The sequence below is a fragment of the Trachemys scripta genome, chromosome 18, assembly GCF_013100865.1.
Source record: "Trachemys scripta elegans isolate TJP31775 chromosome 18, CAS_Tse_1.0, whole genome shotgun sequence".
Lineage (NCBI taxonomy): Eukaryota > Metazoa > Chordata > Testudines > Emydidae > Trachemys > Trachemys scripta.
In genome coordinates, this window is record NC_048315.1 from 1,343,158 (window position 1) to 1,369,302 (window position 26,145).

At 60.0% G+C, this 26,145-nt stretch overlaps 2 protein-coding genes across 4 annotated transcripts; both read right to left on the bottom strand.

The window, feature by feature from the left end:
- Nucleotides 1-2,512: 2,512 nt before the first annotated feature.
- Nucleotides 2,513-23,979, bottom strand: SPAG5 (sperm associated antigen 5). 3 transcript variants are annotated; one of them, XM_034752786.1, is made up of 24 exons: nucleotides 23,886-23,979; nucleotides 23,602-23,751; nucleotides 17,315-18,549; nucleotides 16,137-16,329; nucleotides 14,816-14,935; nucleotides 13,860-13,952; nucleotides 13,304-13,438; nucleotides 12,517-12,636; nucleotides 12,049-12,141; nucleotides 11,490-11,624; nucleotides 10,575-10,689; nucleotides 10,017-10,110; nucleotides 9,688-9,769; nucleotides 8,310-8,443; nucleotides 7,733-7,898; nucleotides 7,490-7,583; nucleotides 6,459-6,533; nucleotides 5,885-6,008; nucleotides 5,265-5,376; nucleotides 4,511-4,591; nucleotides 4,179-4,331; nucleotides 3,603-3,656; nucleotides 3,344-3,424; nucleotides 2,513-2,783 (listed from the first exon to the last, which is right to left on the bottom strand). In XM_034752786.1, the coding sequence occupies exons 1-24, from the start codon at nucleotides 23,928-23,930 to the stop codon at nucleotides 2,667-2,669; spliced, it is 3,801 nt and encodes a 1,266-aa protein (XP_034608677.1). In that variant the 5' UTR covers nucleotides 23,931-23,979; the 3' UTR covers nucleotides 2,513-2,666. The 3 variants fall into 3 exon arrangements, with proteins under 3 accessions (XP_034608677.1, XP_034608678.1, XP_034608679.1); XM_034752787.1 differs by lacking the exon at nucleotides 23,886-23,979 and adding an exon at nucleotides 22,305-22,350 and having other exon boundaries at nucleotides 23,602-23,713; XM_034752788.1 differs by lacking the exons at nucleotides 23,602-23,751; nucleotides 23,886-23,979 and adding an exon at nucleotides 22,305-22,394.
- A 373-nt stretch (nucleotides 23,980-24,352) lies between these two features.
- On the bottom strand, nucleotides 24,353-25,956 carry RSKR (ribosomal protein S6 kinase related; the record flags this gene model as incomplete). The annotated part of the gene is made up of 4 exons (XM_034752876.1): nucleotides 24,353-24,818; nucleotides 24,948-25,058; nucleotides 25,674-25,762; nucleotides 25,845-25,956. Coding segments are annotated over 4 exons (528 nt in total), but the record flags the coding sequence as incomplete, so codon positions are not given.
- Between the last annotated feature and the right edge of the window lie 189 nt (nucleotides 25,957-26,145).

Consider the following 26,145-nt stretch of genomic DNA (forward strand, 5'->3'; position numbering starts at 1 on the left):
TGGGCCATGCCCAAGGGGGGGCAGGGGGCTGTGCCCAAGGGAGCAATGGGACAGTGCCCAAGGGGGGGGCAGGGGGCCATGGGGCAGTGCCCAAGGGGGGAACAGGGGGCCATGCCCAAGGGAGCAATGGGGCAGTACCCAAGGGGGGAGCAGGGGGCCATCTCAGGCATTCCCTGCGCTGGTACCTGTGCCATGGCTGGGGGTGCAGGGTCTCAGGCACTGCTGCACCCACTGGGAGAGCCAGGGCCTGGCTGGAGAACACTTGTGGGCTCCAGCACCCTGGCAGGCCAAAGCACATGACCCAGTACGTGACAAGCAGGGAGGGAGTACAGGGCCTGGCTGCCAGGGCATCTCTGCAGAACACCCACGGGGAGGCCTGAGGCCCTCGCACTCAAAGGGCCCTGGCACCCAAGGCTGGGAGGCCAGGCAATCACTCTGTCCTTTGCTGGCCAGGCCCCCAGTGGGCCCCCCTCAGTAGCTGCCAGGCCGACCCTGCCTTCCCCCCTTCCAGGAACCACTGCCAAGCTTGTCTCCATTGTTCAGCCCTGAATGGCTCCTCTTAGCAAATGGGAAGTTTAGAGGTGTACGCCCTGCCTGGCACGCACTGCCCAGCGCAGCTTAGCCGGGGGCGGGAAGAAGAGCTCTTCCCCACCAAGATTCACAGCTTCTCCCTGATGCTGCAGACCTGAGCCAGGAGCCAGCCATTGGCCAGTCGGGCATCTCACGGCCCCACATACAGCACAGGGCCTCCACCTTCCTCTAGAGCTGCAGCCGGTGCCCTACAGCAGCTCCTAGGCTCGAAGATGAAAATGGGGGTCTCTACTTGCTGTCCTAGGTAGGGCAGAAGGGGCTCTGTGGGGCCCATGGTAGTGTGCAGCACCATGGGGCACAGAGGTGGGTCAGAAGGAGAGTACAAGTCTGAGAGGGAGGTAGAGGTGGTGGAGGGGCAGGCTGCCACCGTGCCCTTGAAGGCCACTCAGCCTTCACAGGGAGTGAAATCCTACCTCCCTGCTCTGTCTTTCTAAGCAGCAGAAGAGGTCTGGGCATGGGATAGGGACCAGCCATCAGCTCTGTACCCCACACTGCAGCTCAAATGGACACAGCAGGGTTAATTTTCCAGGAGAGGGGGCTGAGGAGCAGCAGAGGTGGTGGGTGCAGCAGGTACTAGTCTCCGAGGCAGGGGGTCTAGGCACTGGAGCGCAGTTGTTCAGACACTGCTGTTTATCAGACCTGTCCTTTAAGCTGAATACAGTAGGGGGAGGATAGGGAAGTGAGCACCTCACATACTTCCACAGCTGAAGAGACAGGCAAGGTGACCCTGCCACCCAGCCCAGAGGCGGGGACCCCAGGGAGTGAAGCCATTAAAAAACAGAGCAGGGGTTTGTTTCCATACAGATGCTTTTGGGCACATTATGGGAAGTGAAGTCACAGCTCTGCCCTGAGAGGAAATCAATAGACCCCTGCAGCTACAACCCACGTCTGCAGGGCAGAGGGTAGCATGGCCCATAGGAGCCAGCATGAGGTTATGTCCAACTCAGGGCCTCCCTCAAGCTTGCAAGGCAGGGAGATCCTGCAGATGTTTGAGAGAGGGGGGAGGAATCAACTTTTGAGTGAAATAGAAAGAGGTTTTCAAAGCAAGTCCTTTCGCGCAGATCTGTGCTCAGGGAAGGCCCAGCATGCATGCTCCCCCCATGAGCTCCCCCACACCCCAGCAGCATTGCTGGGGACAGGGCAGGAGGCTCTGCAAGACCATTTGCTGGCCAGAGGGACAGTGACAGGAGATTAGTCCCAGCTGTGTGGTCTATCTATGCTGCATGCTCCCACCACCAGACTGCTTCCCCTTCTCACCCAGGCCAGGCTGCATTTCCACATCACCCCACTACTGCTTGGCCCTGGGAATCTCTCACACCACCCCCAAGAGCCAGGGTGGCCAAGGAGAAAGCGGCCTCAGGCTACCGCCTCTACAGGAGGCTCTCACCCTCAGAAAGGAGCACTGGAAGTTAGATCTGAGGAGCAAGGAACTGAGAATCTAGGACACCAAGAGCGGGAGCTGCCTCTGAGGGGAAACTAGGTCAGCCCAGCCTCGCTGGGTTCATGCATGCGCAGTTAGCAGGAGCCCTGGGAACGCTAAAATCAGCAAGGCTGCGTACTAACTACAGAACTCCAGGCAGGGAAGCGCTCTCCTGCCAAGAAAGGGGGGCTGTCACAACGCAGGGAGAGGAGGCGGTGGTGGGGAAGGCAGCGGGCCCTGCTCTGACAGGGATCCCACTTCCTCTCCAAGAGGAGCAGGCCCCTGCCCCATGCTAAGTCCAAAGGAATGGGGCTGGGGAGTCAGGCTGCTCTGACCAGGGGCAGGGGGTCATGCCAGGTGCGCCCCTGGCAGGCAGCAGAGAACCCAAGGAATGAACTCCAGCCAGTCAGAGGCAGCACAGCACCTACCTGGGCCGTTAGTGTGTTAGTGAGCCCCAAGCTTGGCTCTCGGATCAGGCAAGAGGCAGAGCACTACAGGGTGTCAAAACTTTAATTTACACACACACACACACACACACACACACCCCAGGCCACTTGTGTTCCAGACAGGAACAGTAACACAACCGGGCTCAGTTAAAATACAGGGGGCGCTAAGCAAAGGGGCTTCCAAACACAGAGCGAATCACAGCTCATGGCTACAGTGCGTCCCCAGAGCATCTGTCACCATCCGCCAGCTTCAGCCCGAGGTAGCGCAGCAGGTTCTGGACCTCCCGGGAGCCGGCAGTCACCACATCCGGGATGGAGGAGAGGATCTGGGAAAGGAGGAAGAGTTTGAGGAGCTGCAGCCAAGCTGGAGGTGGGGGAGCAGGACTCCAGCAGCTAGGAATGGGACAGGCAGGCCACACCGAGTGAGGTCTCCATCAATAGCCTTCAAGCTTAACACCAGGCAACTGTGTGAACGGTTCCGGCCTGCCAGCTGGGGTAGCACATAGGCTTGGGCAGGCCCCAGAACCTTCCTGACTACAGAAGGCAGGACACAGAGCAGCCGTGGTCATTGCAGTGACGGCACACAAGCCACTTCCTGCCCTCAGCATGGGGTAGCAGGTGGGGAGCCCCTCAGGGACAGCAGCAGAATGGGATGGAGGGGATGGTCCTTTGCCAGACCAGGCCCTTCTGAAGGCAGCCTCACCTGCGATGCTGGGCCCCTCCCCAAGACGCAGCTATTCTCCAGGGGGCTTTGTGCTGGCAGTGTGGAAATAGGCAGTGTGATGGGGGGAAGGGGAGCCCTGGCTGTTTGTCAGTTAGCCATGCCAGGAGCCTGATCAGCCAGATCATACCGCTGTAGGGAGAGCCCCTCCCTAAAGGGCCTCACCTCTTTGATCTTCTCCTGCATCTCCTCCCGGCTCCTTAGCACCATCTGGGCATGATGGAGTTTCCCCTCCAGGATTCTCCTCTGCAAAGGAGAACACAGAGCTGTGCAGAAGTGAGGGAGGAGGGGCGGGGGGGCAGAGCAAACCCCAGAGCTGCAATTTAACGGCTTAGCAGCTGGGCAGGAGAACCAGCAGCCAGACACACACACTCCCCCCCCCCCCCCCCAACTCGCAGATGAGCCACCTAGGCCCTGCCCTTACTTGGTCCTGGTAGTCACGCTGCGTCTCCAGGAGTAGCTCCCTCAGCTTGTTCACCTGCAAGACAAGACAAGTCTTGGTGCAGGGGCACGATGCAGCTGGATGCCCACAGCCAAGGGTTGAGCCTGACTCGGGGCTGGGGAGAGAACAGACCCCACCAGCCCCCGAAGAGCTGGCTTTCTCCTTGTGCCAGCCGCTCCCAACCAGGGCACGTACTGCCTCCCCTTCTCTGCCATTGGCCAGCCCATGCCCAGCATGCTGACCATCTAGGGCCTAGCCATGCCCAGCACTCCCCCTCCCACCGCCAGGCTGGGAGCACCCACTGTCTAACCCCCAGCAGGGCTGTGGGGCCTCTCCCTGTTCCCTCTCCAGAGCATGAATAGAAAGGAGCCGCAACGTAGCAAGAAAGGGCACATGGGAGGGAGCAAATGAATGCCAACAGCCCTGGGGCGCCTGTCTCTTGGCAGTCAGCCCCATGCTATGCAAGTGCCCTAGGCCAAGAGCAAGCTCTCCCCCCTCCCCCGAGCCCCTTCTATCCTGCACCAGAATCTGGCCCTGCCCGAGCACCGCTGGTTTCACCTCCTGCCGTAGCCAGACTTTCTCCTGGACAGCGTCAGCATCCAGTGGTGTTGTGTCGGGCTCCCGTCCCCTCACCTCCTCCCACAGCACCTCAGCCTCCGTCTCCGCACGCCGGAGCAGGTGCTTCAGGTGAGAGACCTCTGCCTTCAGACTCTAAGGGGAGAGAAGCCAATGAGATGCTGGGGAGTGGGGCAAAGGACTCAGCCCCAGCCTCTAGGGGCCCACAGGGCTGCTGCTCAGTACGGTGCCATGTACAGGACAGCAGCGGGCAGCAGGGCCGAGCCCATTCCAGGATCTAACCCAACATGCCCCCAGCCTGCAGAGGCGGGTACCGTGACTTCTCCACTCCGGTCAATGAGCTGCAGCATCTTCTCCTCCTGTTGGCGCACGATGTCCTGCAGCTCCTTCTCGGTCTGAGGAGAGACGGTGGCAGCATTTAGGATAGGGTCTCCCTGAGTGGCACGTCCCTTGCAGCAGAGTCTTGGACATGCCACTCTCCCAGGAAAGGAGCAGGCAAAGAGGGGGCCCGGGCCCAGGCCTGAGGGGAGGCAGCTTGTGGGTTTGTGTCTGTTGCAGTCACTGTGACAAAGTTGCTAGCAGACACTCAGCACAGGTCAGAGGCGGGCAACGGGCTAGGCACAAGCCCTCAGTTCACCAGCAGCTTCAGTCAGGTGAATCCCAACACCATTCCCCTGCCACCAGGGTTATCTTGCCCCATCTCCACAGGTAGTGAGGGGTCAATCACACCAGGATCCCAGCCTGCCCCAATGCAGACGTTACAGTTGGCCCTGCACAGCCAGACCAGGGTAGTTCTTAGGCTGGAGCAGTCCTGTGCCAGGCTCCCTGTGCTCTGCCAAGTCCTGACCCAGGAATACTCCGGACCCAGCCAGTAACAGGCCCTCAGACAGGGACGCTGGGGAGCCACACAAGTGCCACGTTAGATCAGGCTAGCGAGCGGCTGCAGGGGATGGAAAAAAACAGTTACCCAGATTCTCCCATGGCCTAGAATCTGAGCCTGCCTGGTCCACGTCCCAGATCAGCTCTGCCCTGGAGTTCACACCTAACCCAGTTCTGGCGCCTGCTCACCTGAAACCTGACTCCCAGGGTCTTGTTTAGCTTGGCAAGGTTTGCATCCCGGGCATCGATCTCTGCCTGGAGCCTGGATTCCAGGCTCTCCAGCTGGTGCTGATGGTCACAGCTATGAGAGGAAGAGACGAACTGAGTCTCCTCAGAGGGCACAAAGCAGATCGAACGTGGGCTCTCAGGGTGAACCTGCCTCCCCGGGGAGCCAAGTGCTGCTCTCTGGCTGACACTGCCCAGCAGCCACTGGGCTCAGCTCATGCACCCCGCTGCTCCAATCTGCCCCCTCCAAGGACCTGGCCTCAGGACTGGACATGAGGGGAGAGTAATCAATCAACACCAGCTCTGCCTGGCATCTGGGGCCATGATAAGGGGACCCGCCAGTCCTGCTGAGGGGTGCCAGCTGGGCTGGGAAAGGACTCTGTGTATGGAATTGCCACCCAGGGTAATGTTCGGGCTGGAGGTTGACTGGGTTAGCTCCTGGGGGTCACAGTCCTAGAGGCGTTGCTCCATGGCCAATGGCAGAGGGGGAGCGACAGGCCAGCAAGTAGCAGTGGTACTGCCCAGAGCCCGCTGGGCACCCCCATCACTTCTCCTGTGACTCGAGGGCCAGATGCTGAACTTACATTTTAGCCTGCAGCTCCTGAGCCTTGTGCTGTGCCGCCTTCTGGCTCTGGAAGCTCAGTGTGATGAGATGAGACACAGCAGCTCTCAGCTCCAAGACCGTCTCCTGGAGACTCTCCTCGATCTCTGGGGGCAGAGCAGATGGCAGGCGAGCAATGGCTCACAGTGCACGGAGCTAGCCCTCAATGCCGGGGTTCACAGAGAACCCCTCGCAAGCAGAAAGGAAACAAACCCATGTGTTATACCGTGCTCAGGTTCTAATTACCCAGCAAGCTCTGGGGCAGCGCCAGGCCAGGAACAGACACCAGATGCTATGCCTGGAACAGCAGGCAGTGTTAGCCCACCTGCATAGCCAAGGCCCCCAGCCCCTTTGCCTCATGGTGCTGAGCAGTTACCAGAGGGAACCAGTCGCAGAGTCAAACCTGGATGAAGGAACAGGCCTGGCTCGCTGGGAAAGCCTAGTGCACGGCCCTGCTCCAGGGCCCCTCCTGTGACCAGACCAGCGCCCTTTACACTGGGGCCCAGCAAGGCCATGCCCATTGGCAAGGGAGGAGAGGACAGACACCAGGCCGTTACCTGCTGGCATCGGAGGAGTAGCAGGTTCAACCTTGGTGAATGCGGTCGAGCCTCCAGCAGCTTCTTCATCGATGCCTGTAACAAAGCAGGTCAGAGGGGCTTGGTGCTGGGTGATCAGCACAGGTTACCCCTTTCTATGACCCTGACCCACTGCTAGGCCATGGTGCCTGCACAGATCCGGGAACTTCCCTTCTCCTCTGGGGAGTCCCTGGGGCTTGGGCCCCGAGAGAGGGGACTGGTGCTGAGGCCCCATTCACAGCACCCCCTCACCGCGCCCCATGCGAGGAGTCCTAGAACCAGGCCATCCCAAGGCAGCGATGGTTCTGGGCTTTCTGGCTGTGATCCCTGCGGTGGGTGATCCTGACATCCCTGGAGAGAAACAGCACCAGCCTTGAGGAGCTGAACCATCCCGTCTGCAGGCAGCGTGGGAAGGAGGCCTAACCCCAGGCAGGAAGCCCTGGGCATCGAGGGGCCTGTTTGCCACAGAAGCACCGATGCTCCTCACTGGAGCAATCTGTCTCTGGGGTCAGAGGCAGCCCACAGCTGTGGTGTTCTGGGCCTCAAGCAGAGCTGGTTTTCTGTGGCAGGTTCATCAGAATTCATCCACCACCCTGGCCGAAGCCTAATGCAGCCCGACCCGTCACGGGAAGGGAGAGCAGAGCCGCAGGATTCGGCGGTAGAGCCGGGGGCACTGGGAGCTTGATGGCTCCTTCCCAGACATGGGAGCAGGCTGGCCAGCTGTAACCACCTCCGCCTTGCTTCAGTGTCACCATGTGACTTCTGAGCAAGCGGCAGAGCAAAGCCTTGTGGGAAGGTGCACCCCACTCACTGCAATGGCGACATCTCCAATACCGAGGGGAGGGTCCCTGCATGACAGGCCTGCAGAGGGAGACTCGGCCCTGGTGTAGAGAGCACTTCACACCCCTCCTTATCTGTGAAGCACTAACCCAGCCCCCACCACACAGGCAGGGTTTCTGGAGCAGCAGACAAGAACCAGAGCCAATAAGCAATTTCTGGCAGCCACATCCTACCTTTTCCTGCCACAGCTTTCAAGACGCTGCCCACGAAGGAGCTGGGCCCGCTGCGAGGGGTACACACTCTGCTCCACGATGCAGCATCAGCAGCCTTCAATGACAAGAGAATGTCTGAGTGACTGGACCACACAGATGCCAAGGCAGCATTACAGACGTTGTTCTGCTTCCCCAGGGCAGATGGGCTGGAGAAACCCATGCTGCTGTGATCAACAGCTAGAGGGCAGTTCCCTGGGCTCCTACCTCTCCTGGCAGGGCAGCTTGGAGAACGTCCGTGAGGTCCAGCAGCCTCTCCTTGGTCTGAGCGAGCTCCAGGGAGGACTTCAGGAGTTTGTCCCTGATGAGCTGCAAGCCCAGGGCTTCTGCCTTGCTGCAGTCGAGCTCCTCACAGAGGGTATCCCGTTCCTTCCTGGGGAGAACAGGGGAGTCAGCTCGCTCAGTGCTCACCCAGGTCCCATCCTCTCAGAGTGGGGAGGGGAGAGATGGGAGGCACGTCAAGGCAGCCTCGTGACACGGCTGGGTTCAATGGCCAGAGCACAGAGGGACATGTGGAGGTGCCATTTGAATAAGCAGAGGATGAGACCAGCTGTGCCCAGCCAGAGTGCCCATGGGTTTCCCACAGGGATGTACTAGGGTGCACTGAGGGGCTCGTTCACTGGCGCCCTTTGCCTCCCAGCCGTGAGTGAAGTTGGGAGGGGACCCTGCACGCCAGGAGCTGACCAGAGACATGCCAAGCTCCTTCTCCCAGCACAGGCTCTCTGTTCATTGGGCACGACACACACAAAGGGCTCAGAGGGGCAGAGCGGAGCTGCTGGCTCACTGGAGGTGCTGGTAGGCATCCTTCAGGTCCTCGTACTGCATGCTGCGCTCCCGCAGGACTGCAAGGGTGGCTCTGAGCTCATTTTCTGTCTCGGTCAGCTGCTCCCGGGACACACGGTTCTCCTGGTCAATGAACTGGGGCGGAGGGAAGAGACACGCCTGTGAACATTTACTAGTGAGGAGCGGGAGCTGGTACAGCGTGGGGTCCTCAGCGCATGCAGGCCAGGAACGGCTAAGGAGGGCCATGTTCATACCAGGAGCTCCATTCCCACTCTACCTTCCTGCAGGAGCCCAAGCTGAGACTCCTCCCTCACCCCATTCTCACTTGAGGGACTGGTGAGGCCTGCCCCCAGTATCAAGGGATCTTTCATCTAACAGGCCTCAGAGCCCAGCAACAGCTCGGTAGTCTTCCCCACTTCTCAGAGTGCTTGGAAAATCAGAGTGCCACCCTCACACCTCGCTCCACCCCCAGGTCCTCATCTGCCAGCAGACTCTGCTGGGAAGTACGGGATGGGACGACTCACTGCACTGGGGTGTGCAAAGGCCAGAGCTGCGGCAGCCAGTCCGATTCCCGGGGGATTGGACCAGTCAGGCATTCAAGTGCCTGGAAAGGCCCACCCAAGTCTCACGCCCAGGGGTAACTGCACAGAGATGGTTGGGGAAGAGCTGATCACAGGGATCAAAAGACCGAGCACAGGGTCAGCAACAGGCAACTGCTCCCCACGGCATTTATGAACTTGTTCAGCCCTTGCAGCTTGTGAAATACCAGACCTTCCAATACCCATCTTGCTCTCCACGCTCAGCCAGTTCTTACGCGACTTCAGCCATGGCTTTCTCAAGAACTGCTGGAGCGGGACGTCTGCCTTGGGATTCCAGCCTCCACAGGCTACAACAACATCGTTCTCTAACTGATGCACTTGGAGTATCAGATGCCAGAAGGTTAAGGAGTGGAAGCAAGGGCAGGATGGGCCATTGCAGCCCTTCAGAGTAGTGAGGAGGGCTAGGACCCAAGGCAGAGAGAGAGTTCCTTGGAGAGATTTAGCTGCCAAGTGGACACTGGCCCCTTGGCTGACAGGAGGTTTTATGGCACGGGTCTGGCACCACATATGGCAAGCCCAGGGCCAGTAGGATTTGCACCTGCACAGTTAGGATGCCCAGCATTTTTGGTGTCCCTCAGTGCTGCTCTGGGGCACGGGAGGGGTTTTAGAAAGGACATTTGAGCAGTCAGTGGGGCCTGGCAGCTCCAGTTCCGGGCCTACGTGCAGGGAGGAGGCGACATTAACTTGTCCTGGTCTGTGCAGGCTGCCATAGGGGCCATTAGCACAGCGAGTGTCCTGTGCCCCTAACAGAAGGGTTAGCCCACCCCACCCAGCCTCTACCTCGCGGCTCTCGGTCATCTCACGCAGCTCCTGATGCACCCTGTCGTGCTGCTGCTGGAGAAGCTCCTGCTCCCTGGTCAGCCTGAGACAGGAAGGAAGGAAGCAATGAGTGTGTCGCTTGGCTGCCAGCTGCAGGCTCTGCCCAAGAGACCCACTCAGAACAGAAGTGAATTTCAGGGGAGCGGAAGCAGGAGAACCAGGATTGTCCAAGAGCCCCCCTTAGGGCATCAGTTTGTTCCTCATTATTCAGTCACTGGACTGCGCAGCGCTCTGCTTCCGTGGCCCCGCCCACGCCCCCCAGCGTCAGCACCCGGAGGCTGGAGACTCACCGCGCCGTCTCCTCCGACAGGTCTGCACGCGTCTCTTGCAGCTCATCCCGCTCACACTGCAGGCTGGCCAGGTCTCTCAACAGTGTGCTGAGATCTAGGGCACGGAGCACAGCACGGAGGTTAGCTGCACAGCTGGCATCAGTGGATGTGCAAAGCTGAGACGGTAGAGGAGCCCTTGCCTGCCCACCCCCCAGAGCAGGTCTTAAGCAGCAGCCCAGATACTGGAGTATTGGGGGGAGGGGGGGGGGCACATCAGTCTTATCCAGCCGTTGGAGCTGTCAGCAAGATGCCCTCCAAGCAATCTCCAGGGTACTGACATGCCAACGGAACAGGCAGCTACTGCTACAGGCCGGGCCCTCTAGCCAATGTGAGAGGCGCCGGATGCTCAGCTCAGTCCTTGGCATAGCAAGACATAGTTTGGGCTTTGTACCCCAGCATGTGACCAGCAGACAGCGTCTCCCAGGCTCTCACCCCAGGAAGGGCCAGCTGCTGCCACCGCTTGGGCCTTTGCACATCCACACAAGACAGCGAGAGACCCAGCCTCACATGCAGACATACCTGCTCCCAGCCGGGAGTTTGCCACAGTCAGCTGATCCACCTGGGCTACAGAACCCTGCAGCTCTGCAGTCACTTCCTCCAGCCTCCCAGAAACCACCTCCAGCTCCCTGGCAGCCTGCAACAGACCACAGCACCCGGCTCACTGCACAATCCTGCCCCTTGGGGGCTTCTCTGGCCCAGCCCAACGGGACCAAAAGCTGGACACTGCTGGCACCCACATCCCAAATGGGACAAGTGCTCAGGGGTTCTAATGCCCTCCCAAAGATACAGGAGGGGGCAGGGCAGCAGATGGCAATGCTGGAAAAGAGGCCGTGTTCTGACCCCTGGATGGCAAACACCCACTGTGCTCAAATCGTCTGCCTCTTGGCATCCTCAGGTCTGCGCCAGACATCTGGGGGACAGGCCTCCTTGCAGCTACACTCCAGCCATTGGCCATTAAGCATGGCACTGCTCACATGGCCATCTTGCACCACGGCCATCCTGGAGGAAGGAGGTGCTGACTCACTCTCAGCTCCTCGGCGTTTGCTGAGCACCAGCCTAGCACCACCCCTGCCAGGTGCCCCAGGGAGCCCTGACAGCCCCACTGCTGAGGGATGGCACAGCCCCAGCACACAGCAGCAGCAGGACCCACACGTGGGGGATTCAGCTGTTGATGTGGCGTGGCTGCCACTGAGCTGCGAGGCACCCGCCCCCCGGAGACACCAGCAGCACCCCCAGCACTGCAGAGCTAGCAGCGAGACTGGGGCTGAAGTCAGCCCTGGCATGCAGAGCCCCGACCACCAGTCCCAGGCTAAGCAGTGCTGCCAGCTGCTCTCACTCCTACCCCACTAGTGGGGCAGGTCACGCTCTGGGCCCAGCACCACCACAGCCCAGCCCTGCCCTCTGTACAGCATCCCACAGGGGTCAGCCTCTTACCGCGTCTTTAGCCTTGAGGGCCTCGGCTGCTCGGCTCCGCATCTCATCCCGCTCCGCCAGGCAGCTCTTCAGTTTGGCCGCCACTTTGTCCAGTGAGCTCCGGTTCCTGGAGAGCAGGGCCCTCATCTGGTCTTGCTACAAGAGGAGGAGGAGGAGGAGGAGAGTGCCCCTGAGGACAGCCTGGAGTCCCCACGGAATCCCAGAGGTTCCAGGCCCAACGCAGGACTGCCCCATGCTCCTCCAGAGGCGCCGCTCACCCAGCCCGTGCATTGGGGACCAAGGCCACCAGGCTGGGCCACCTCCCTGGGGGACCCACCCCACCCAGAGCCTTGGCAACGCATGTGTGACCAGCTCCACAGGGACAAGTCTCACGAATTAGAGCCATCTGACATCCCAGCCGCTGAGCGCTCCAACGAACCCAGGCCCGGCCCTCTCGCGAGCCAGGCCCGCCCTCTCCAGGGGTTGTCGGAAGAATCGAAGGCACATTCCGAGGGGCGACATACACGTGCCAGCGCTCAGAGGCTCAGCCACAGAGGGTCGCAGAGCCGGACAATCTCACCTGCTGGTTTAGTGTTCCTCGGTCTTCCTGCAGATTCCGCAGGGAAGTATTTGCAGTGTCCAGGAACGACTGAGACTCCACAGTCCAGGATCTCTGCAAGACAAAAGGAGTGCTCGCATTGCCGATGCGGGTGCTGGGACATGGGCAGCAGCCAAGAGTCCAAGACCTTCTGGAGAGCTGAGGGTGTAGTCAGTCGCCCCCAATGGAAGTGCAGAGGAACCGGTCTTTGGCCTGGTCTCAAGGCATGAGGCTGCTTAAGTATTGGCAGGGGAACTCCCCGCATCACTAATGGCAGAGACAGGAGAACGCTGCCCCAGGCTGCAGCATATCGGACTGAATCACAAGTTCAGCAGTCCCCAGGCCGAGCCTGTGCAGTGGGTAGAACACGAGGTTTCCAGCAAGCTGGCTGGGCCCACAGGGTCAAGAGCAGGGCCAGACACGCACGCAGAGCCCACTACCCTTCCTTACCTGGTGCTCACGAGCCTCCTCAATAAGGGTGCAGAGCTCCTGCTGGGACTCCAATCCCTGCTCTAGGGCCCCGAGCCGAGCGCTGGCATGGACACGGAAGGCCTCCAGAACCAGATCACTCTGGGGAGGGGGAGACACGTGCATGTGGGGATTTTAACAGTGACCCACCAGCCTAGTGCCACCATTGCCAGGTGCCCCAGGGAGCCCTGATATCCCCACTGCCGAGGGACGGCACAGCCCCAGCACATAGCAGCAACAGGACCCACACGTGGGAGATTCAGCTGTTAAGGTCACGGAGGAAGCACCAGTGCTACACTCAAGCTGCAGGGCAGGGCTCTCCCTCGTGCCCCTCTGCTGAAGTACTGGGGAGGCCTCAGCCGAGTCCTTAATCCCACCCCCTTGTATTTGCTGGCCCAGGGCGCAGCTCCCTGCCGACAGGTCATCCAGCACCCTCTTCGAGTGCCAGTGGGACTGGATGAGGGGGGCTGTCAAGGGCTCCCGCAGAGACAGGCAACCCCACCTATCCACTGGCGTGGCTGCCGCTGAGCTGCGAGGCACCCGCCCCCAGGAGACACCAGCAGCACCCCCAGCACTGCAGAGCTAGCAGCAAGACTGGGCTGAAGTCAGCCCTGGCATGCAGAGCCCCGACCACCAGGCCCAGGCTAAGCAGTGCTGCCAGCTGCTCTCACTCCTACCCCACTAGTGGGGCAGGTCACACTCTGGGCCCAGCACCACCACAGCCCAGCCCTGCCCTCTGAACAGCATCCCACAGGGGTCAGCCTCTTACCGCGTCTTTAGCCTTGAGGGCCTCGGCTGCTCGGCTCCGCATCTCATCCCGCTCCGCCAGGCAGCTCTTCAGTTTGGCCGCCACTTTGTCCAGCGAGCTCCGGTTCCTGGAGAGCAGGGCCCTCATCTGGTCTTGCTACAAGAGGAGGAGGAGGAGGAGGAGGAGAGTGCCCCTGAGGACAGCCTGGAGTCCCCACGGAATCCCAGAGGTTCCAGGCCCAACGCAGGACTGCCCCATGCTCCTCCAGAGGCGCCGCTCACCCAGCCTGTGCATTGGGGACCAAGGCCACCAGGCTGGGCCACCTCCCTGGGGGACCCACCCCACCCAGAGCCTTGGCAACGCATGTGTGACCAGCTCCACAGGGACAAGTCTCACGAATTAGAGCTGTCTGACATCCCAGCTGCCGAGTGCTCCGACAAACCCAGGGCCCCGCGAGCCAGGCCCGGCCCTCTCCAGGGGCTGTCGGAAGAATCAAAGGCACATTCCGAGGGCCGACATACACGTGCTAGCGCTCGGAGGCTCAGCCACAGAGCGTCGCAGAGCTGGACAATCTCACCTGCTGGTTTAGGGTTCCTCGGTCTTCCTGCAGATTCTGCAGGGAAGTATTTGCGGTGTCCAGGAACGACTGAGACTCCACAGTCCAGGATCTCTGCAAGACAAGAGGAGCATTCACACCGCAGATGTGGCTTTGCGAACCCTATCAAAAGGCCACCGCTGGGACTTGGGCACCAGCCAAGGGTCCAGGACCCACTGGCCATCTGGTGGTGTAACCAAATTGCCACCAGTGTAGCAGAGGAACCTGTATAAGTGACTACCCTTGTTAGGCAGCCTCCTGCTTTCAGAGACAGACCCAAGTGTCTGAATGTGTAGATGAGCAAGTAGACGAGCCATCTGTCCCTAGAGCGGCCATTCGCAGAGGACCCACTGTACATGGAATCGATACCTAAAGTGGGGGGCCCGCTTGTTACAACACCTGGGATGGGGAGCAGAATGTCCCCCCTGTGATCTGGCCCTGCCTCCCTTTAGCGGGTGACTCATTGGGGAGCACAAGGAAGAGTCAGGAGTCCATTTTGCTTAACCCCTGAGGCTACGTCCTCACTACCGTGGGGGGGGAGGGGTCGATTTAAGATACGCAAATTCAGCTACACGAATAGCGCAGCTGAATTCGACGTATCCGAGCCGACTTACCCCGCTGTGAGGACGGCGGCAAATTGACCTCCGCGGCTCCCCCCTCAACGGCGCTTACTCCTACCTACGCTGGTGGAGTACAAGCATCGATTCGGGGATCGATTGTCGCGTCCCAACGAGACACGATAATTCGATCCCCGAGAGAGCGATTTCTACCCGCCGATTCAGGCGGGTAGTGAAGACGTAGCCTGAGAGATGGTCCTGGACATTTAACCAGCTCCAGCTGTTCTCACTGAAAGCCACACTTGGACAACCAGCCGTGGAAGCACCCATCCCCTTGAAGGCACTCTACCCTCCCTGAACACAAACCCCTCCAGGACCTACCATTGCCTCCCTGGCCTCTTCCAGCTCCTCTTTCAGAGCCCGCTCGTCCTCCCGGGTCCGCTGCAGGCCCTTGAGTCTCTCTCTGGTTGCCATGTACAAGTCATGATAAAGCTGCTCCTCCTGGAAGATATTCCATCCCCAAGCCATCACTCACAGGGCTAGGAGAATTGTCTCTCACGGGGTACGGTGGGCAGGGCTTGAGCCAACTCTGCCCATGCCTGGGGCTCAGCAGAGCCAGACAGGCTGAACACCTCATCTCCTTCCCCCAGGGACACGTGAACCAGGTTCAGCCTGAGAAGGGGCGCCTGGGGCAGCATCTCTGCCCAGCAGGGCTAGATTTAAGCAGTTGCCATGACATTTGCATCACCATTAGTTCTAACAGCTGCAAGCGTCCCCCAGGTGCTGCCCCTCCCCAGACCCCCCTGCCCCGCATGCCAAGGGATGCGGCCACTCCCCCACCCACTGGCTGCAGACATGCTCGCTTGCAGCTTCCTTCCTTGACGAGCTGGTGGTCAATGGTGCAGTCAGGCGAGTGTAACCAGGAGGCCAGGAACAGCAAGGACTGCTGCAGCTCTCCAACTTGGCGAGAGCCAGCCCAGCCATGCGCATGATTTGATTAGCCCGTGCTGTAGCAGCAGGTGACCATGGGACCAGGTTTCATCAGCTCTGAACTCAACAATCCCCATTCAGCCCACATCACTTCTGCTCCACTTACCCCCAGCGGGACCTATGTACTTTGAGGGGCCTGTTGATCTGGAGCATTGGAGTCCAAGCGCTAGCAGGAGTCTGGCAGCGCTGGCCAGGGAGAGCTCAGCACTGCCCCGCTGCATACCTAGCGGAAGCTCTGGACACACCCCAGTACTGCAGACCCACTAGCTAGCTAGGATTTCTACGGCCCCTACCTCTGCAGCATCTGAGCCCCTCAAAACCTTTAGCAGGTCTCTCCTGGAAGGCAGGCAGGGCTATTGTCCCCATGGCACAGCTAGAAATCAGAGGCACGGAGAGGGTAAGTGACTCGCCCAAGGTCACACAGAAAGGGAATAGAACCTGGGTCTCCAGAGTTCTAGGCTAGCGCCCTTCCACCAATCTTGCCTGGCACTGCATATGGGGGGCTGCCAAGCATCCCTTTGCCTGACTGCAGTCACGGGCTCCACTATCTAGTGCAATTAACTGGTAGGCAACTGGGGAAGTTTCTGATCTACTCAGCCAGAGGGGAGGCAGGCACAACTCATGGCCACACCTGCCCTCCTCCTTTGCTTGGGACCATCCCACTGCAACCCCAGACGCACGTGGTCTCATCACTACAGTGGGTCTCTCTTACTGCTTTGGGGTGGGTGACGTTAGTCTGCGTGAGCACGTCTCTCTGGTCTGCCGGCCCCAGACGAGGAACTGGCCACTGGTTCTGCTGCCAATCCCGCAGCTGGCACGAGAGGGCTTCAATGATGATAAGCGTGCTCTCCAGCCGCCCCTCCAGCTCCGCCCGGGACAGGGTGCTCAGGTGCTCTCGGGAACAGCTGGTGGGAGAAGATATTTGTGAGGGGCTTCAGGAGCACAGACCCCCTGTGAACTACAGAAATGGCTCCCAGCTTAGGAACGCCGACTAACCCCAAGGACCTGGCGATGTCAGGATCAGGCCTTTTCCTGCAACCATGTTAGGAGAGAAGCAGCCGTTAGCTGAGAAGCAGGAAGTCACATCCTCACATTCCATCTACATTACATTAAAACACTGTCAGATCCGGCTGTTCAGAAGACTCCTGTACTAATGGCCCCCCACCATCACCAGATACAGAAACAAATCTTACGATGGTTAAAGAAAACTTAGTTTGATAGCAGCCTGTCTGGCAAGAAATCATTTAACAGTTGTGGTTGTGAAATCCTCATTTCTTCATTGTTTTATCTTTATGGTCCCCTCTTCTCTATTGTTTGTCTGCATGATCTCTGTCTGTTACATAATTAATTTACACCTAGCAAAATTAAGGTGGTGGGGTATGATTAGGTTAGAGAATTGTGTTACAATATGTTAGGATTGGTTAGTAAAATGATTGGTTAAGGTCTAGCTAAGCAGGACTCAAGTTTCACTATATAAACTGGGGTCCAAGGAAACCAGCAGAGAAAGAACAGAAGAAAAAGAAGGAAAGACCTGGAAGAAGAACTCACCTCTAAGACTCAGCCTAAGATCAAAGCTGCTAAGAATCCTCTGCACGACTATGACATGCAGCAACCAGAATCTAGGCGAGCCCGACCTTGCCTGGTCAACAGGGAAAGTCCGCCTACCTGATCAGGATTGGTGAGTCTAGCACTGTATGCTTAGCATGTGTATTCGCCTTGGTTATTGTTAATAACTAGAGGATAAGGGTATGACTGTGTAAGGCTCTTTCACTGCTAAAATGTCCTGCAAACCCACAAAGAGTACACCCTGAGCCCTAGGAATTGGGTACGGGTGGGTGCCCCTGGAGTGAGAGAGTAACAGAGAATTGTGTGGGTAACAGGGAAACTTACTGCCAGAGCAGAGAATCTGTTTCTGCAGCACTGTCCTTTGCGCAGGCAGGCCACTCCACAGAGGTGTTCATGCTCTTCTCAAGCAGCGCTCGGGGAGTCATCCAGGTCCCTGCAGAGCAGGCGGAGACTGGGGTGACACTTGTGCCTGCATCTTGCTGCAGAGCTGGCAGCGGCAGGCTTTGCCTCAAGGACTCCATCACAGCAGAGGTGCCCATGTTCTTCTCCAGCCACGCCAGTGGGGTCATCCAGGAGATGGTACCAGCCACGTTGCACCCAACCTCACAAGAGGGCACTGGGGTTGTGAGAGCTGCTGCTCCTCCCTGCAGGGAAGGCTTCTGAGCAGAACTTGAAGCCACATCCTTCCAGACAGAAGCCTGAGGGGAGCCCTCTTCAGTCACCAGCAAGCTGGGCTGGTCACTAACAAAAGGGAGGGGGCAACTTCCCGACACTGCTCCCCCCGGGATAGGCATGGCACTACTATGTCCTTCCGTTTCTTTCAGGGTGGCCAGGCTGCTGGGAGGCTCCAGAGAATCAGGCTCTGGAATCACGGCCCAGATGCCCTTCTCCTCAGATGGAGGCGGGCTTCCAAGCACCTGTGTCGCAGACACCTGCTCAGGGTCACACCCCTCTGCAGAGCCCACTAGGAGCAGGCCCGGCCTCTCAGGAGAGCACAGAGAAGGGACCAATGAGACCATTGCTACAGCAGCATGGCTCTGCTTCTCCTGCACCCCCAGCTCAGCAGCAGTGTCTTGGATGGCCCTGGTGTCCGAAGGGTCACTGTCCAGGCAGGGCTCGTGCTCGGCCATTGTCACGTGGGTGTGAGCCTCATCCATCCTCACTGTTACTTTAGAAACCTGAGATGTCTCAGGGGCACATGGCCCGTCCGCATCATCCTTCTCCACCTCTCTCTCCAACGGGGAAGAGTCTGCAGCGTCTGCCCTCCTCCCCCCAAAATTGTCTGGCAGGGCCCAGAGCTCCTCCCCAGACTCAGCCCCAGGAAGAGAACCGGCAGATATGGCACTTTCCCCCTGGCCCATTTGCTGGGGGCTACCAGCGGCCTCAGAAGCCTTCGGCGTGGTGCTATTTGGAGCCAGATCCAGCTGTTGCTCTTGTGTATTGGGCCAAGCTTTTTTTTCCTCCACAGTTTTGGGGCTGAACATTGTGCTTGGCAGGGAGTCTGCCCAGATTTTTATAGCTGGTGACATCTCTGAGCCAGGCAACGTGCTTCTGCCATCCTGCACGGAGGGGAAAAAATAACAAGGTCAAGAACCGCAGAACCCCTGCCCACTGCTGTTCCACCCCTTTGACACACGCGGACGCCTATCCTGCATGGCGGGCTTTGACTAGCTTGACCCCAGAAGACCCCTTTCCCAGCATATAGGGAACATGCTTGTGTTCAGTGCAGAAGGGAGGGTACCCTAGAGAGCTGTGGGGCTCTCTTATGCGGAGGAACCCCCTTGCGTTCTTCCACGGCAAGACACCAACCCCCTCAACTGCAGTCAGGCTACCCCCGCTGTTTCTCCCTCTCCTGCACTCAAGAGGCAAGCGCCAGTCAGCAGGAGTCATGGAGTCTGACCCATGGCTCAGACAGGTTCAAACTAGCCAGCCTGACTCAGGAGAAGACTCCCTTCGCAAGTGGGATCAGTGCCAATGCAAGGGGACTGTTGTGCCCTTACTAACATTCGGGGGGGTGTTTTGGCTGGCTAGCTCCCAGTGCCAAAAGAAAGGGGAAGGGTCAATGGGAAATCAGGACCCTGAGACTGACAGTCCCCATGGACAATGGGAAGAGGCCAGTGCTCCAGGTCAGCCTGATTGACAGGGCGGGCAGGCTAATCAGGGAATCAGAAGGCCAGGGGGGTCCCGTCCTCCCTGTGAGCTGGAACTGCCTGGGTCAGACAGAGTGGGGCTGAGCTAGGGGACAGAGCTGTGCCAGCCGGAGGGGCCAGAAAAGCAGCCCAGGAAACAGGTCAGAGCTGGGAGCAGAGTCACAGAAGCAGCCCACAGAGCAGACATGTCCTTGGCGGGGGGGGAGCTGCAGCCACAGAGCAGACGTGGCGGGGGGGGGGGGGGGGGGGGGGGGGGGGGGGGGCGGAGAGCTGCAGCCACAGAGCCAGGTGTGGTGAGCAACTGGGACCAGCCAAGGGGGGATTCTGGGCAAAGGGCCCAGCACAGAAAGACACCCCCAGCCATTGGTGCCGACTTTTGGTTTTGCAGGTGGGTGCCCTCCTGAGGCCCCACCCCCACTCCGCCCCTTCCCACCACTCTCTCCTCTCCGCCCCCTCTGCCAGTTTTGGAGGGAGGCTGTTCACAGACAGACAAGGAGGTGAGGTCATATCTTCTATTGGACCAGCGTCTGCTGGGGAGAGAGACGCTTCTGAGCTTTCACAGAACTCTGCTTCAGGAAGAAGAACTCTATGAAAGCTCCAAAGCTTGTCTCTTACCAACAAAAGTTGCTCCAATAAAAGCTATGACCTCACCCACCTGGTCTCTCTAATGTCCTGGGAACAACAGGGCTCCACCAACACAGATACAAAAATGCAGGATCCACATGAACAGCACAGAGTGACCATCACACCAGGGCACTATTGTCAGGATTCATCTTAGCATAACGTCGTCATCACACCAAGGAAGTGGCACTACCCGCACAATGAGATAAATACAGCCACGTGCGCATGCCAAAAATTCACAGTACAGGCACACTGGGATCCACACAGCAGGAGAGTGGTGTCAGCTTAGCGCTCAGTTTAGTGTGGATACACTCAGGGACTGAGTCCAAGAGTTCAGCTAAACACAAGGGCACCTGGAAACACCTGTACTAACAGCAGGATCGACACTGGCCCAATAGGAGGAGTTGCACATCAGGGCACTAATCCCAATCCCAGTGCAAGGCAATATGGGATCCAGGCACCAGGTCTTTAGTACCAGAATTTGTACTCCTGGGAGAGTGGGATGGAATGATAGAAGTTACAGGGGAAAAAGCCCTCTGATCATCCTGGCTCAGTCCATCTCCCTGCCAACGCAGGGCTGATCCTTACTGCATGTTTTGTCCAGTCTCCTTTTAAAAGTCCCAAGCCTTGGAGTTTCTAGCTGGGACACTCTATACCAGGGGTTCTCAAACTGGGGGTCAGGACCCCTCAGGGGGTCGCGAGCTGTCAACCTCCACCCCAAACCCTGCTTTGCCTCCAGCATTTATAGTGGTGGTGAATATATAAAAAACTGGTTTTAATGTATAAGGGGATAGGGGGGTCACACTCAGAGGCTTGCTCTGTGAAAGGGGTCACCAGTAAAAAAAGTTTGAGAGCCACTGCTCTATACCTTGGGGGAGTAGCGTGCTGTGCTCTGTAAGCCCCATATTCATCATTTGTATATATTCTTTATAGCTCATATAAAGCATGCCATGTAAGGTATCATGGGAAAGGTTCTGATTTGCTGAAACCCACTGTTCTGTCAAAATATGTATGTCATGGAGTCCCCAGGCGATGCTCTGGAACTGCTCCCCACAAAGCCAGTCAGGACTTTGGGGAGCCTTCTCTCCCTTGGAGCAGACCGTCTTCAGGGCAAGAAGCTCACATGGCTTCACCTCCCGGGTCAGACCTTGGAGCATTCATCATATGTCCCTCCGTGCGCTTCCCACACGAATCCCCCCAGGCGGGGTCCTGGGGAGCCAGGGGGTCCTGCACCCCCACTTTTCAGGCAGACGAGACTCTCAGCCAGCCAGTAAAACAGAGGTTTATTAGATGACAGGAACACGGTCTAAAACAGAGCTTGTAGGTCCAGAGAACCGGATCCCTCAGCAGGCTCCATTCTGGGGCCCAGCGAGCCAGATAACTCCGTCTGCCCTCACTTCCCCATCCCCAGCCAGGCCCAAACTGAAACCCCCTCCAGCCCCTCCTTTTTGGCCTTTGTCTCTTTCCCGGGCCAGGAAGTCACCTGATCTTTTTGTTCACCTTTAGCTATCCCCTTGGGGGGGGGGGGGGGGAGAGGCCCTGGCCATTAGTTGCTAGGAGACAGATTGTCGGCCATTTATGCACACTGGAGACTTAAGACATAGGGGACACTGAGGCACCCTCACAGTATTCAGAGGAAACATTAAGGACAGTCCCTCTTCGTCACAGTATATCATTAAAGTGTATGAAATTATGAGATTGTGCTGCATGGTGTTACTGAAATAGGCTGCAAGTGCAGAAACAACAAGGCACTTGACCAAATGGCTGGGTGGATGTTACACAACCATCACCAGCCATTGTGCAGCAAGTGAATGACAATTAGCAATTCAATGACCATCACCAGAAAATTACTCAACCCTGGGACTCAGCAATCCCTGCTCCCCCCAACATGATGCTTGGACATGTGTTTTCCAGAGCACATGGACTAGACAGGAGACAGTGCCAGCCCAGGTTGTACCCCAGGGGTCACACACTAGCCCTTCCCTTGGGAGACGATTCCAGCCACACCCCAAGGCAGATATTGCACTGCTTGGAAGGTTTCCCCTGATAGCTTGAGGTTCTCTCTCTCCCTCCCCCTCCCCCCCCCCCACAGCCCCTTGCCTCCCCCTTCCCTTCCATCCCCCACCCCGGGAAGAGGCAGTCACCCAGATGCCAGGGAGGGGGACCAAGCACATTACATGGACATGTGGCCACTGTCTCCAAGAGGCAGGCGTCTCTGCCTGGGCAAGCAGGGAGCGCCACATCCCGCAGCAACCCACGAGATGCGTCGTTTCCCCCCCCCCCGCCCCATGCCCATCCCGGTCCAGCTGCCCAGCGGGGGCTGGTACTCTCAGTCTCTCTGTGCTGCGGGGGCCCAGGGGATGTTTTTGGAGACGCCTCTGACTGAGCCCCCTGCCAGATGCAGAGAGCTGGGCTGTAGTCAGTGCCCCCCCATGCAGACAGCCACATGCCGGCTCTCAGCACAGCCACCTGAGGCTGGGAAGAGGTTTCAGTCCCGTTCCCCCGACACCCTCACCCCAAGACCCCCCTTGAAATACACTTACCTGCTGCTGCCTTTAGTTGGCTGAGAGGCTGAAGCGAGGTTGGGAGCTGCAGAGCCACAGAAACACGGTGGGCTCTAGCTTTTTTGCCGCCCCAGGCAAAAAAGCCTCCCGCCGCCCCCGCAAGCGGAGCAGGGGAGGGCACGGAGCCTGGCCGCGGGCCCGCTCTCCCCGACCGGCAGGAGCACTGGGAGGAGGGTGGCGAGCCTGCCGCAGCTCCGTTCATCCCAACGGGCCGGAGCGCTGGGGGGAGGGCGGCTGAGCCCAGTTGCGGCCCAGCTCTCGGGCTGGAGCCCTGCCGCCCCCAGCACATGCTTGGTGGGGTGGTGCCTGGAGCCGGCCCTGCACAGAAAGCAGCCTGCTGCCCATAAGAAGCAGGTAGGAGAAGGAGGAGGGCACAGCACCAGTGGGGGTGGGGTCACTCAGCCCCTGCCCCAGGAGGAGAGTCCCCATCACTGATTGGCTGGTGGCCAAAAACAGCTAAAAAGCACAGCCCGAAAGAGCTGTTTTAGCCACGCTGATCAGCACAGCAGCTCAGAGCCCGAAACAGCTGATCGGCCCCGAAACAGCTGGCTTTGGCTCCGGGCTCTGCAAAAAACTGCGGATAGGCCCTCCAAGCCCCGCCGAACAGCTGATGGGGCCAGGGGCAGTAAACAGTTGACTGGTGCCAGTGGGTGCAGAGCACCCTCCATCCCTGGAGCACTCCCAGAGTTGGCACCTATGCCCCCAGCCAAGGGTCCTTGCTGGCCAGGCTGGGAGGGGGATCTTAACCCGACAGGTGGCTGACGCTGGAAGAAGGGTCCCACCACCCAAAGCCCAGAGGTGAGTGGCCACCACCATTGCAAGTGTCCAACCGGCAGCATCCCTGCAGCCCGGCCAGGGCCTGAGCGGGAGGCCGGGGACCTACAAGGAACAGAGTGCGAAGTGCCCCGACGTGCCAGCCACGGTTTGTGAGGTTCCCTGCCACAGGGCCGGGTGAGGTGTTCTCCTTTCCCCTTTCCCTTCTTCTTCTGTTGAAAACTAACTGTTGATTGAACAACTTGTATTTGTTTTACGTGGTAGGACACGACCCGTCACCCAGGGGCCAGGGAGGTGCCCAGTGCGGCGCGCCCGGAGTGGGGACACCTCGCCCCTGTGCCAGGCGAGCGCGGCAGGGTTGGGGGTCGCGCCCCCCGGCAGGCGGGGCTCGGCCGGACAGGAGAGTGGAGCGCTCCCCCCGGCAGGGGCCCGACCCCCGCTCCACCCAGCGGGACCGGCCCCCCCGGGCCCCCCCGGCCCCGCGCGCCCCCGCCCCCCGCACCTGCAGCCGCAGCCGGCGGAACAGCGGCGTGAGACTCGAGCACGTCACAGGCTCCATCCGGCTCCCGGGGAACGTCGGCTTCGGGGGCGCCGCCGGCGGCTGCTGCAGCGACAGGTCCTGGAGCGGGGCCCGGCCGGCGGCCTTCCGGGGCTGGACACAAAAACACCGCGTGTGACCCGGGCAGGCGGCGCGGCGCGGGGCCGGGGGGTGCGGGGCCGGACCTGCCCCGAGAGCCCCCGCGGGGCCCCGCCCGGCCAGGTGCCCTCCCCCGGGGCCGCCCTCACCTCGCGCGCGGCCGCGCTCTCCGCGGGGGGCCCGGCGGTCTCCATGGGGACCCGACCTGCTCCGCTACCACGCGCCGCCCGCCGCCGCACCCGCCATTTGAACAGAGCGCGCGAATGCCATTGGCTGCAGCCGCCGCGGCGTCGTTACGTGAGGGGGCGGAGCGACGCCGTGTCCCACCCCCCCCCCGGCTGACGTAGCTGTGTGGGCGGGATCGGGATCCCCCCGAGCGCCAATCCCAGCGCTCAGAGCCTGGGGCGCCCCCTAGCGGTTCGCTCTGGATCCCCCCAGCCCGCGCCCGCCCCACGCAGCCCACGGCCACGCCACGCCGAGCACTGGACATGCCATTTATTGCGTAGTCCCGTTCCGCGCGGCTCCCGTACAGACGGGGGGTCCTGCCGGGACCTGGCCCAGCCAGGGCAGCCTCTGCGGGGGGGCGGCCTGAGTCTAACGGGGGGGCGGCCTGGCCTGGGAATAGGGGGTGCCAATGTGGGGAGCCACTTCCTATCTACCGGCCCAGGCAAGAGCCACTGGTGGGGCGGGGGCCGGTGCCCGCTGCTGCTCCCCCTGAGGTGGCTGGAGGGGTGCAGGAGAGGGGGTTCCTGAGCAGATCGAAGGGTGCTCCTGGCTGGCCATGGGGGTCCTGGTCACAGCCTGCAAACAGTAACGAGATGGAGCCTCAGATGGGTCCAGGGCCCCAGCAGGGCCAGAGGAGCGGGTCAGCTCGGCCGCAGCCAGGCCAGGAGGTCACAGTCAAAGTCTGTAAAGGTGACGGACGATTCCAGGGCCGCCGCCTCCGCTTGCCGCGCAGCCACCACGACGTCCACCGGGTGCTTCTGCAGGAGCTCGGCGTCAAAGGTCACGCCCCGAAAGAAGAGGTGGCTCTTGAAGTGGTGGAGGTAGCGCAGGCGCCGCAGGGGGTTTCGGCACAGGAGCTGGGGAGGGAGAGCCTGACCGTGAGAACGGGCTGCGTGTACAGGGGACAGACTCAGCCAGCACGGCCCTGCTGGAGAGGGGATGGCTGGGACCAGGGAAGGGGCGCAGGAGGGATTGGAAGGAGTTACCTCGCTGAGCAGGAGGGACAGCCCCCGGCTCAGGGAGCCTGGGCTCTCGTAGCTGCAGCGGTTCACGCTCGCCAGCATGGCCAGGTGGTCTCGCTCTGGAGGAACTGGGAACTGGGGAGACAGGAGAGGGCTGTTAGTCCCCCGGAAGGAAGCATTCCCGAAAAGGATGCTGCCTCCCACTGACCACTGCCTCTGCGCAGGCCCAGCAGCTGCAGCAGGAGCCCAGCCCAAGGTCCAAGCTGGAGCAGCTTAGGGGAGGAACCAGACTGCAGCGTGAGCACCACAGGTTGGTTGCAGGTACCCATCAGACACACCCTCTTCCAGCCCTCAGCAGGCCACAGCCCTCTGGGCTCAAGCCCTTCCCTGATCTATTGCACAAGAGCCACAATCCAGACCACGGCCTGGGCAGAGGCTCCAATGCATCGTGCAGGTGATGGGAAGCAGGGAACCCGCCAGCAGACTCCGGTAGTGCTGGCGGAAGTGCTGCCGAGTGGAGGCAGCCTCAGAACAAAGAGAAGGGTGGCCCAGTGACTCATCCACATGGGATCTGGGAGAGACGGAGAACACAGGTGTCTCCTCTGCCCCCGGACCCTCCCACTCGCCAGTGTGGCTCCATGGGATAATAGGGCTGTGTGCCCAGACCAATAGGGATGCTGCCCCAGCCCCTCGCCTCCCAGTGATAGAGAATCTGACGCCATAGCATCTCCCCTGGCCCCGTCACCTCACCTTCCCAGTAGCGAGGGTAAAGAGCAGGATGCCCAGAGACCACCAGTCAGCAGAATGGCTGTAGGGGCCTCCGCTCAGCACTTCTGGGGCTGTCAATCCCAAGAGAAAGCAGAGTCAGGGTTTGTGCAGTGCCCAGCCCCATTGCCCAGCAGCAGCCTGGGCCAGCCTTACCCATGTACTGCAGGGTCCCACAGATGGTGTAAGCCCGCTCCCCTCGGCGCAGGTGGCGGGAAAGGCCAAAGTCTGTCAGCTTTAGGTGCCCTGTGAACAGACACACACTGTATCACTCCTCAGCAAGAGCCCTGCCCACATGGAGTCAGCCCACTGCCCCAAGACTGACAGCCCAGCATTCCCCCCCCCCCCCCCCCCCCCCCCCCCCCCCCCCCCCCCCCCCCCCCCCCCCCCCCCCCCCCCCCCCCCCCCCCCCCCCCCCCCCCCCCCCCCCCCCCCCCCCCCCCCCCCCACACCCCCC

Excerpts from the sequence above, each read along its gene's own strand:
- SPAG5 (XM_034752786.1), bottom strand. The coding sequence starts at position 23,930 with ATGGAGACCGCCGGGCCCCCCGCGGAGAGCGCGGCCGCGCGCGAG. Across the intron at positions 8,444-9,687 it reads AGATGACCGAGAGCCGCGAG|TTCATTGACCAGGAGAACCG; the intron begins GTAGAGGCTGGG and ends CCTCCGCCCCAG. Across the intron at positions 4,332-4,510 it reads ACCGGAGTGGAGAAGTCACG|AGTCTGAAGGCAGAGGTCTC; the intron begins GTACCCGCCTCT and ends CTCTCCCCTTAG.